Source organism: Siphateles boraxobius, unplaced genomic scaffold, assembly GCF_051911475.1.
Source record: "Siphateles boraxobius isolate OS27281-9 unplaced genomic scaffold, OSU_SipBor_1 76, whole genome shotgun sequence".
Taxonomy (NCBI): Eukaryota; Metazoa; Chordata; class Actinopteri; order Cypriniformes; family Leuciscidae; genus Siphateles; species Siphateles boraxobius.
Window position 1 is genome coordinate 2617760 of NW_027509204.1, and position 12696 is coordinate 2630455.

Here is a 12696-nt window from a genome sequence, read left to right on the forward strand (position 1 = left end):
GGACTGCCTTGCTCTGATGTCATGCTGACGTGTGTCAAAAAGCTCCCGCGAGTGCAAGGCGCACGTGTCGGATTCTCCAGTCGCGCGCAGTTGCTCTCCACCGACTGCGCTGATCAAAAGCATGATGGGAAACGACTTGCTGACGACACAGTTGATTGGTTTAAACAACCGTGATGTATTGTTCTCTTTTAAAATGTTTTATTTTAAAACTCGGCTATCATGTTTTATGTATATGTTATGTGTGAATATTCCCTCTCGACAGTGCGATCTCTATGGGTTATGCAATGTCATTTTATTATATAAAAAAAACACAGCCTATGTCTGTATTAAAGAAAAAAAATGATTGATAAACACTTATTTGGAATGGAGTTAAATAATAAGTACTTGTGTTTTGTTCATTATATTTATTTTCATATAAAAGCAACAGAACTTAAATTACATCCAGTTTAATAGCAACACTGTGCACGAGCGTGAATCCCGCGATATCCATCAGTAATCTCGCAGGTGTCCGATCCACTGCGAGAAGCGAGAACTGTCCGACTTGCCTGCGCTTTTTTCACTCCTCATCTTACTGCAGCCGCTACTCTCGACTACATTTAGGGCGAGGCAAGGCGCACCTCAAACAAGCCTTATATTTGTATATGTGACGCGATGGTACGTATGTCTCTGATTGCATATAGCCTACATATACAAACATCAGAAGTCATGTTTATTCATGAAGGATGTCGTAATGGTAAACATATGCAAACATCAGACTTTATAATTGTTCATGAGGGATAATGCATTGGTACGTTGTGTGATGTCAGCCTTATGTCATGATTTGTCATGCCCTTTTAAGTTGTACTTTCTCTCTCAGTATGAAACGCGATCAGAAATCAGGTTTATTTACCATTAAAGTAATTGATTAAATCCAGCAATTTAGGTAAATAAACTTTATTAATATAATGAGATCTATATTTTAAACATAATCAATTGTTAAGAGTTCTGGGGGGAAGCAGGAAATGTTTAAAGGTTAAATATTAACCCTCGTTAAATATTAACCCTCTACAGCACAGCATTGCCCTCAGACAACGGGAAGTTTTCTTAGGCCCCGTCCACACTACTGCGTTTTTGTTTAAAAACGGAGAATTAAAACGAAAACGATCTCCGTCCACACCAGCGTTTTAGCTGCGTATTAGAATTGATCTCCGTCCACATTAAAACGACTGAAAACTCGGATCACGTGACCATTCTCCAACACTGTGCATGCGCGTGCCGGTGTAAACAGGAAACGGATGGACTATTCCTCAGATTTGATGAGGAAGCAAGTAACGTTAGCTACCTCTGCAAAGATTAGAAAATGTCGAAGACCAGAGATTTCTTTTCATGGACCGCCGCTGAACACGGGAATTGTCATAGATCGCTCGAATAATAGTTTGCCTCCGGCGCATGTAGGCAGTTATAGCATTGTAAAATGCAAAATTTGCTTGCACAACAGCTGCTAACAAAGACATCAAAGTCAGTAACGCTTGTAATTCGTTATCCATGTTGCACTCACTAACATCAGCTACGTAGTCCAGGATGTTTTTGTTTGTTTTCTTCCGGTGACGGGACATGTGATGGGTGGCTGACGAATCAGGGAAGGACACGTCATGGGTGATGACACCCAATCATAGAGCCGAGCGTGACCTTCTACGTCATCGTTTCTAAACTCCTCCGTTTTGTCCCGTCTACACTAAAACGCCCTCCGGAGATTCAAAACGAAAAACGGAGCTGCAGCGTTTCTAAACTTCTCCGTTTTGGGTCTTCGTTTTTCCCGTTTTAGTGTGGACGGGAGGTGCAAACGTAGCAAAAGGTCTCCGTTTTTAAACGAAAACGCAGTAGTGTGGACGGGGCCTTAAGCCCTACCATACTGTAGTACTTCAGTACATTTTTCTTTAAATGATTGCAACCAATAGAATGTTTGAAAAAGTACAATAATGTTTGGGAGTCACTATCAAGCACCATTTGAAGGTGGGACATCCTTTTCTGACACATGGTCACAGGAGCATATTTGTGAGAAGAAAGTAAGATTATTTGTTTTAGTAATCTTATTTAAAGCTGCAGTAGGGAGTTTTGAGAAAATGTTGACTTAGCCTGAAAATTTGAACAAGCACAACTTACAGGTCCAACCCCCTTGCTCTCTGCTGCGCTACAGCCCTCCCTCCACAGCTCCTCCCCCACAGCTCCTCCCCCCACAGCTCCTCCCCTACAGCTCCTCCCCCACAGCTCCTCCCCCACAGCTCCTCCCTCCACAGCTCCTCCCCCACAGCTCCTCCCTCCGCAGCTCCTCCCCCACAGCTCCTCCCTCCACAGCTCCTCCCTCCACAGCTCCTCCCTCCACAGCTCCTCCCCCACAGCTCCTCCCTCCACAGCTCCTCCCTCCACAGCTCCTCCCCCACAGCTCCTCCCCCCACAGCTCCTCCCCTACAGCTCCTCCCCCACAGCTCCTCCCCCACAGCTCCTCCCTCCACAGCTCCTCCCCCACAGCTCCTCCCTCCGCAGCTCCTCCCCCACAGCTCCTCCCTCCACAGCTCCTCCCTCCACAGCTCCTCCCTCCACAGCTCCTCCCCCACAGCTCCTCCCTCCACAGCTCCTCCCTCCACAGCTCCTCCCCCACAGCTCCTCCCTCCACAGCTCCTCCCCCACAGCTCCTCCCTCCACAGCCCTCCCTCCACAGCTCCTCCCCCACAGCCCTCCCTCCACAGCTCCTCCCTCCACAGCTCCTCCCTCCACAGCTCCTCCCCCACAGCTCCTCCCTCCACAGCTCCTCCCTCCACAGCTCCTCCCTCCACAGCTCCTCCCCCACAGCTCCTCCCTCCACAGCTCCTCCCTCCACAGCTCCTCCCTCCACAGCTCCTCCCCCACAGCTCCTCCCTCCACAGCCCTCCCTCCACAGCTCCTCCCCCACAGCCCTCCCTCCACAGCTCCTCCCTCCACAGCTCCTCCCTCCACAGCTCCTCCCTCCACAGCTCCTCCCCCACAGCTCCTCCCTCCACAGCTCCTCCCCCACAGCTCCTCCCTCCACAGCTCCTCCCCCACAGCTCCTCCCTCCACAGCTCCTCCCTCCACAGCTCCTCCCCCACAGCTCCTCCCTCCACAGCTCCTCCCCCACAGCTCCTCCCTCCACAGCTCCTCCCTCCACAGCTCCTCCCTCCACAGCTCCTCCCCCACAGCTCCTCCCCCACAGCGGAGCCTGCCGTGAACGCACAGGCTAGTAAGCAGGACCACCAATGACGTCGGATTATAAACAGTTATGGAACATTCACTAATAGGGACGAAACATCAACAATATGCTTTACATTGACTATGGCCTGCCCATACTTTGACTACAAACTTGGTCCTCAAATCATTATGTATTTTGCAATACATGTAACGTTATAAGGTTGCACTCTTTCTATAAGTTATAGCTACTAAGATAACGTTAAAGGATTAGTTCACTTTAAAAAAAAACTTTTGCTGATTATTTACTCACCCCCATGTCATCCAAGATGTCCATGTCTTTCTTTCTTCAGTCGAAGAGAAATTAAGTTTTTTGATGAAAACATTCCAGGCTTTTTCTCCATATAATGGACTTCAATAGGACACAAACATTTCGAGGACCAAATGACAGTTTCAGTGCAGCTTCAAAGGGTTTTAAACGATACCAGACGATGAATAAGGGTCTTATCTAGTGAAACGATCGGTCATTTCAAAAATAAATAATTTTTTTTAAGTTTTATAAGCACAAATGCTCGCCTTGCTCTGTTCTGTGATGCACGTTCGTGATCCTGTTCGAACTCGTTCATCCAAATGAACAAATCTTTTTTCGAGTCATTCGTTAGCTGAATGAACGAAATGACTCCGAAAAAGACTCGTTCAAAATGAACAAAATCTTTTTCGAGTCATTTCGTTCGTTGAATGAACGAAATGACTCGGAAAAAGATTTGTTCATTTGGATGAACGAGTTTGAACAGGAGAGTCACGAACGACGGTACGTGCTCGCGCTGTGCAAGAGACGGTTGATCAGCGCGTACACGAGCGTGATTGACACTGCTAAGACATTCCTCCTGGCTATGATTGGTTGTTTCTGACCGGGAGCGGTGTATTTCTGCAAATGGCAGTAGGACCACAGGGAGGAGCCAGAGGAGCGTGATTTTTTTCACAGATTATCTGTCTCATATTCTACTTTCAGGACATAATAACAGTTTAACAAATATTTGTTTACAAAAGCTACCTACTGGAGCTTTAAATTGACACAAACTGTGTATAAAAAATATTTGTGTGTGTATGAAGTGTAGATAAGCCATTTGGCAGGTTTTATGAAGTTTTTTATTTTATTTTACATGTTCACAAAATTAGTTTTTCTTTTTGTTGCCTGGATGATGCGATGGCAACCATATTGTGCCAGAACACCCACTACACACCAGCTTACTGATGACTCGCAGTCTCCGCTCTACTTCATCCCACAGCTGTTCTATCGGTTTGAGTCAGGACAGGTGCGCAGTCATGTTAGAACAGAAACGGCCATCTACAAACTGTTCCCACAAAGTTGGGAGCATGAAATTGTCCAAAATGTCTTGAAAATAATAAAAAATAATTTAATAATATATAATAATAGTAAGAATTATTTCTTTCTTACTCAAAACTGAGTTTTGATTTCTAAGTGATCAATTTATGTACAAGTGTTTTCCCACATGATTATTGGCTAGGTCATCAGTAAATTAATGTGGCATTTAAATGGCAGTGTTTCCCAAATGAAACACAAGAGCTGTTAGTTTTGAATGATGCAATGTAGAGAAATATGTTTAGAGTTTTGCAAAAAAATTGTTTTTCAAGTGCAAACTGAGTGCAAAGCCTATAATGTCCTTGTATTTTTGAAGACTTGGTCTAAAGATTGGGTACATGAGTGAATTGTCGTATCTTTTCTTCCTTAACAAGCAGTAATGACCACTGACGACTTGAATTAAATAAAACGAACTGTTTACTGAAGTTAACGAACAGGATTACACATTGATACAGCGCACAAACATGGAGTCATTTTTTTTTCTCTTCTCTCCCTAGTTCTATCTGCGCGCTCAGCCCCCTAAGCATTTTGGGTAAACTTTTCTTAAAGCTGAACAACCTTATAAATGACAACACTGTTTCTGTTATTATTAAAGATAATTATTTAAACATTTCTATTCTAATTAATTCACAACATCCTCCACCCATGAACAAATGTTCATCAACTTAAATCTCTAATGCATAAAGCAATTGAACGGGTCTCTTTAACACAGTCCTTGTGGATGTGCGAACAGCACAGGATCTAACTTTGCCATCTCGGCCTGGAAACAGTTCTTCAATTTTTCCTAATTTCCAGGTTTGTCTCGGCATGTTGACATCTCCTATGAGAACAATGTCACCCATCTTCAACTCAGTAGGTTTCTGTGTTTTGCAAGAATGTGCAGATTTCAGGTCCAGTAGATAGTCCTTCCTCCAGCGATTCCACAGGTTGGTCATGAGTCGGTTCCTGTATCTCCACCTCTTTGTCATATCCTCTTTACTCACAGTGGGATGATCATAGTCTGCTGGAAATGGTTTTGGAGGCAGTGAAGTGAGTCGTTCACCAACCAAGAAGTGTGCTGGTGTTAGTGGCTGCGGCTCGTCGATCTCATTGTGTACAAAGGTGAGGGGTCTGGAATTCAGTGCCTCTACTTCTGCAAGGAGTGTAGACATTTCTTCAAAGGTAAGCGATGCTTTTCCTAACACCTTTCTCAGGTTCGTTTTCACAGACCTTACAAGCCTCTCCCAAAATCCACCCCACCAGGCTGCTCGTTCTACAATGAAACGCCAAGTGATGCCCTTCCCTGAGAAGTATTCCAGAATTTATGGATCTTTGATGGCCTTCCACAGCTCACTAAGGTCTTGGTTTGCTCTCTTAAAGGTTTTAGCATTGTCTGAATAGATGACCTTGCACAGCCCTCTTCTGGAAACAAATCGCTTGAGTGCTAACAAGAAACTTTCTGTTGACTGACTTGAAACCAGCTCCAAATGCACTGCTCTAGTGACAGCACATGTGAACAGAGCAACATAAGCCTTTGCATAATGCACGATCATTCTTCACATACAGTGGACCTGCAAAGTCTATGCCAGTTACTTCAAATGGGGGGGGTTTCTGATATTCTGTCTCGGGGTAATGGAGCCGTGTCCTGCTGTGTCCTGCAAATTGATTTAATGACTAAAGCTGCTATCTTGTGTCACCTTTATCCAGTGCTTCTCGGCCTCAAACATTTCATCAGCAGTCAACTCACCTCGCATTTTGGAGCTTGAACTTGTATTGTGCACAAACCGCTTGATCCAAGCGGTGACTCGCAGAACTCGCTTCAGCTTACTGTACTTCAGTAAATCCAGCACAGGTTCCATTCACTTTTCGTCACTGCCGCTACTGAGTTGCACGATGACCTGCTGACCTTGCTTTAGCTCACTAGTCACATCTTCATCGCTTTGATCTTCATCTCTCTCTTCCAATTGATTCAGTGCAGTCAGAAATGAAGGTCCTTTCCACCACAGATCACTTTCCTTCAGGTTAGTTGCAGTCTGACCTCTGGTGGGAAGGTCCGCAGGATTGAACTTGCCTTTACAGTGAGACCACATTGCAGGATTAGTTAAAGACTGGATTTCTGACACTCGGTTTGACACAAACTGTTTCCATTTGTGAGCTGGACTGCGAATCCACTGCAGCACAATCATCGAATCCGTCCACATATGAACTTGATGTAGCTCCAGATTCAGAGGCTTTAACAGACTGTTTCCTAGTCTTGCTCCAATCACTGCTCCCATCAGCTCAAGACGGGGCAGTGAGATCTTCTTCAGGGGGGCTAGCCTGGACTTAGAAGCAACAAGGCATGTGGTCTTTGCTCCATCCTCAGCTACTCGCAGCAGGTAAGCGACAGTACTATAAGCTTTCTCGCTTGCATCACAAAACACGTGGAGTTGATGTGCGTCGTGTCTGTGCACTGATTTTATTCCATACCAACGAGGAATGTGTATGTGGTGGATCTGTGGAAGTTCTGAACACCATCCTTTCCATTCTTGTGCAAGATCAGTGGGCAGCTCCTCGTCCCAGCCAAGGCCTCGTATCCACATCTCTTGGAAGAGGCATTTTACTCGCACAGTGAATGGGGTAAGAAAGCCTATTGGGTCGAATATGCGAGCAGAGAGCTTTAGAACACTTCTTTTAGTATTCTCTCTTTTAGCTACAGCATCCAGCAGTGCAGTCAGGTCAAAGACAAATTCATCTGTTTTTGTTCTCCATACCAAGCCTAGTACCTTCAGCACTGATCCATGCGTTTCTGTCTCCTCTGAAGGTTCACTCATTGTCGTCTTCCATTTCTCCTTCAATGCAGCACAGTTGGTTGTCCACTTGCAAAGGTCCATGCCAGCTGCAGACATAATCTCCCTTGCACCAGTAGTTATGGAGAAGGCATTTTCAACATCACTTGCACTTGAGATTAAGTCATCAACATAAAGTGATTCTTTTATTATCTTTACTACCTCAGGAAGTTGGTCTTCATATTCCTTCAGATGCTTTCTCACTGTAGCTGCCAGGAGGAATGGGATGGGGGACACTCCAAACATCACTCTCGTCATCCGTAGCACACACAGCGTCTCACCTGCCTCTTCATGGGGTGGTGCAGTGAGCCAGAGGAACCGCACTGCATCTCTGTCCTTCTCAGCAAGAGAAATCTGCAAGAAGGCCTTCTTGATGTCTGCGGTAAATGCAATCTCATTCAGTCTGAATTTTATTAGTATGCTGAGCAGATCTGGATTCAGGTTAGGACCAGTAAGTAGACAGTCATTCAATGATGGAAAGCCAATGTCATGTGATGAAGCATCAAACACTACTCTGAGCTTTGTTGTTACCTTGTCCTCCCGAAGAACAGCATGATGAGGCATGTAATAATTTACAGTGTTTGGAGCTGATCCATCCTCCATCACGTCTTCGACGATGCCTTGCTTAAGGTATTCATTCACGACTTCATTATATCTGTGATGCAACACTACATCTGACCGCCACTTTCTTTTAAGTCCTTCAAATCTTTTTCTTGCGATTCTGTAGTTACCAGGGAAACTAAAACTCTGGTGCTTTCAGTTTGGTCTACTGCCAAGGTTGCTGTGGCCACTGACTGTGTACGAGGTTTCTTTGACAACAGTGGATAAGCTGGAAGCGTTAATAAGTTCATATATCAGGAAATGGTTGGGAGTTTCACGCTGCCTCAGCAGAGTGGGACTTTATAGTAAAAGAATATTGCAGCTGCCAGTCTCTGCTTTAACCGAGGAGTTTAAGTGCGCCAAGGTCAGACTGGAAATGACCTTTGTAGAGTCACGCAACAAATGTGTAAGGGAGGCAGCGCCTGTGTTAAAAACTGGTAGAAAGTGGTCAGCAAAGAAATCTGTGGAAGAGGCAAAGCCTGCCCTTCAAATTGGTGATATTGTGGGACAGGTACAGCATGGAAGAGGGGGTTTTGGGCTCAGTTTAGCTCCTCCTAAATGGCACAAGGCAGGCCCAGCTTAAAGGAGGAAGCTGGTAGTCAACGAGGTGCGAAAGCAGGAGGAGAGGATGAGATGTATAAAGGCCATTTCCAAGGCCAAGCAGGGAGAGTGGATGAGATGGGAGAGTGTGGAACAACGAAAAATGGGCTGGCAAGACAATATTCCTCCGCCCAGGCGAGCAACCACCAAGAAAAGGTGCTAACACCAATTCTCGCCCAGGACAACTGGAAGCTGCTAGGGACTGGAAGATGCTGGCTGATCTTGATCAACAGCTTATTTTTCCACCTGAGATTGCCACCACTAACCTACGACCAGATATTGTTTTGTGGTCTGGATCAGCACGCATTGTTGAACTGATAGAGTTAACAGTGCCATGGGAGGATGCGGTAGATGAGGCATATGAGAGGAAGAAATTGCGGTATGCTCATCTGGCCACTGAAGCAGAACAGCGAGGATGGAGAGTCCAGGTTTATCCAGTGGAAGTGGGTTGTCGAGGCTTTGTGGCACACTCTACAACCCGGTTCCTCAGAGACGTCGGATTCAGTGGCCAAGAGTTGCGTCGCACAGTAAAGAACTTATCTGAAGCAGCAGAAAGGAGCAGCAACTGGCTATGGTTGAGACGGAAAGATTCTAGCTGGCTGAGTACAGGCCGCCATGCTACGGTTTCGTAGAATTCTTGAAAACTTGAAGGGTGTTGGTTTATTTGTATAGGTTGTATAGTATTTACAGTCATTACGTTCCTGTATATATTGCGTGAATGACGGGTGGTTGGGCAGATATTGTGTTTTGTGGTAGGTGGTATGCTATACGGAACCGTTGCCACTGAAACTGCATATTAACGCACCAGTGGGGCTCGACAGCCTTAGTCAAACGGGTTGGCGCGTATGGTTGGGTTGCGGAGAGATTGTGAGATTGTGGTTAGGTCTCAGCAGCAAGAGGGAAGTAGAGGTCAGTAAGCTGGGCTGAGTTGAGTGGGGGACGGAGGGGGGTGACTCTGGGACGCCAGAGTCACTGTCGAGCCCTCTTGAGGTATCGTGGGCTAGTCGACGAAACACTGAGGACGGAAGGTGCCCACTTGAAGACCCTAGAGATGTTCCCTACTCCGCTCAATCCAGACGGTTGTTATGGGGGGACCGTACTGTGGTTGCAGCCGTTGTGTGTGCTGACGCGCAAATACACTATTAACACCAGACAGAAGGAGATTCACGTCACCAGATGGAAAGAAGCGTAAATGGATGGAGAAGCATAGGTTACTGTAAAGCTACGTCTTAGTTGGTGCTTATCTTGGCGAAAGCCGAGTACAAATCAGCATGAAGTTTTAACATCTACTCTCGTGTAATGGAAATCACATACTGCTATTCCTCATTATTAGATTCCATCATTATTAATAGCCCAATGCGTGTGTTTGCTGGCACCGATGACGTGTATTGTGGGCGGAGTCCACCTGCTGTTCTGCAGTAGCACTCTATGAAAGACACGTTATAAAACAACAAGGTAATTTCGAGTGCATATCTCACAATTTTGACTTTAATCCCGAGTTTATATGTCAAGATTCTAGGAAGTAATATCAGAATTGCAAGATATAATCTCGATATTCTGTATTTCCCCCCTCAGAATTGTGGGTTTATATCCCCAAGATATAAGAGATAGGCCTAAAAAATGTTATGCTTAAATGTTACCTATATAAAACGTTATAGGTTTAACCCTTGTGCATCCTTATGGACATGTTTGTCCTTTTCAGTTTTGTTATTTTGATCACTTTGCCTGTGTTAATGCTAACTGCATAACATTTGGCACAGGTGTATGTTTTTATTGGATTTTACTATTTCACCGCCATTTTCTTAAAAAGATCTTTTTTGCACTAGCTACACAAAATACTCCCACTCAGCGCCTTTTGGACAAAAATATCCCCATTGAAACCCATTATTAAAACTGCAATTTTTAATCCCAGGGCCATTTAACTATAAAATGATGCAATCTTTGTTGAGAGGCTTTCATTCTGTTGGCAAGGCTTCAAATTTTAAATTTTTACTATTTTTTATCAGATGGTGCCATTTTTCAGGTTTGGCCTATAAAACAAATATCGCTTTATTCCTGTTTTCTGCTTCGGCATATTATAGAGACAATTGGATAAATTGTGCAATGATAATTGAGTGGGTGTGTTGGTATGGATGTCAGAGTGTGGTTTGTATATGTGTAATAAAAAAATGTGTGTGTATATGTGTTTGTGTGCTTTTAATATTTGAGAGAGAAAAACTCAACTGCAAATCTAAAATCACTGTGTGACTAGTGGAGTTTTGCTGCATCTAATGGGGGAAAATCTGTCACTGCGCCCAAACAAACTCTTACCGAAAGCTCATTTTTTGAGATGATATCCTCGAATTTGGAACAAAATTTATTTAGATTTACGGCTTTTATTTTCTTGCCGTTTTAGAGTTCAACTTGATTTATAAAATATATATTTTGTATAAAATAATTTTCATAAACTTATACAACTTTTTTTGGATTTACTTATTATAATTTTTTTACTTCGTTAATAATCTGCCACGGGTCTTCTTTACAATGATACCAAACTTAAGTCTGTGCTCCCAAGCTTCACATTTTTATGACAGTTTTTAAACACAGACATTTTTGTCCTCTGTGTAACTTTTTTTTAATTGATGCACAAGGTTTAAATAGTAGTCTATTTCATGCTTTAACTGTAAAGCTATTATGCCACTATAACTGCATATGTAAATATTATTTAGATCTATTGTTTACATCAAACCATGAATAATCATGCAGGTTTATCAGTCCAGACGGGCTTGCAACCAGAACTGTCACGAGTTTAAATTTGAAGACCATCTTTTTTATATTACATTTCTGACATCTAAAGGCACAGCAAGACATTTTTTCTGTTATGCCGAGGACTTTTACCATTTTCCACCACTTGTTTTTCTTTTTTAAATGGATTTTTATAAGAACAAAACATGATTTACATACAGGAGTACATATAACCACACATGTCAGGGGGAAACAAAGGAAGAAAAAAAGGCCTTTTACAGAAAATAACTTGTACCTATTAAACATCTGAGTAGTTTTCCTTGCTTTTAAGTTTTTACTTTTGGATATTGTTTCTAAATATATTTAAACATACATTTTAAATTGTTCAAAATGTGGCATTTTTTCATTCCATTTAAATTTATGAATATAGTAACTGGCAAGTATAAAGAAATCAAATATAAAGAAAAATATTTTTATCACCATCAAATGAAAATTATTGCTGAGTTCTTTCCTAAATATTTGGGTCTTGGGACACTCCCAAAGTAGATTAATATTCTCAAGGGAGTTTTTACACAAAAATTAAATATCTTCCATGTCCACTTTATAAAGCTTTACCACAAGTGTCTTAAATGGGTAACTTAACTCAATGAAAAATGTGGTCCCACTTCATACAGTATTAAGTGGCTATAGGTACTATGTACTTACATTGAAAATAATAATTTGATACAATGTACTTATTGTTGACATGTTTTTTTTTAAATTATGACTATACATAAGAGTCCATGAAAGTAATGCTTGTCTGTGGAAACTTGCAAGTTTAATGGGTATTTTGTTAATAACACAATCATATTTCTCTATACCAACTACTTTTTGAAATATAAAGTTAGGTACTGTATATATATACTTTTAAAACAATTTTTGAACCATTTTATTTTTAATATCATGTTAGATATCTTAAAATCCAAAACATTGAATCCTCTTTCAATTTTTGACCTACAAATATTTTTTCCTCCACTTGTTACCAGTTTTCCTGCCACCTCAATGCATGCCCATCATCATCTTGCATTTTTCATAAAATAATCCATAAATCCTTTTTAATCAGAATAATTTGTATATTAATTTGTTTGTTGGACATCTATAAAATTATTGCCTGGTAATGTGTATAATAATTAAATACAAGTTTTTCCTTCAAGTTTATTGTTGCCATATATACCTTTCCATTTAAAAGCTAAATAATAAATGTCAATGTATTATTGAATAATAATAAAAGTATTTTGACACATATAGGTTGTTCTGTCACTTAAGTTAATGACAAGTTGACAAATCCTGTGAATATTTACTTTTGTAATAAACTTTATTTGCATTAGTACAAGATAAACAAACAAAAATACAAAGACATTC

The 12696-nt window shown here is 42.3% G+C and overlaps 1 protein-coding gene and 1 pseudogene across 1 annotated transcript; both read right to left on the minus strand.

Annotated features, from left to right (window-relative positions):
* Window positions 1–5229: 5229 nt before the first annotated feature.
* Window positions 5230–6402, minus strand: LOC143724579 (uncharacterized; annotated as a pseudogene).
* On the minus strand, window positions 6403–7974 carry LOC143724580 (uncharacterized). The gene has a single exon (XM_077217745.1). The coding sequence runs from the start codon at window positions 7972–7974 to the stop codon at window positions 6403–6405; it is 1572 nt and encodes a 523-aa protein (XP_077073860.1).
* Window positions 7975–12696: the final 4722 nt, after the last annotated feature.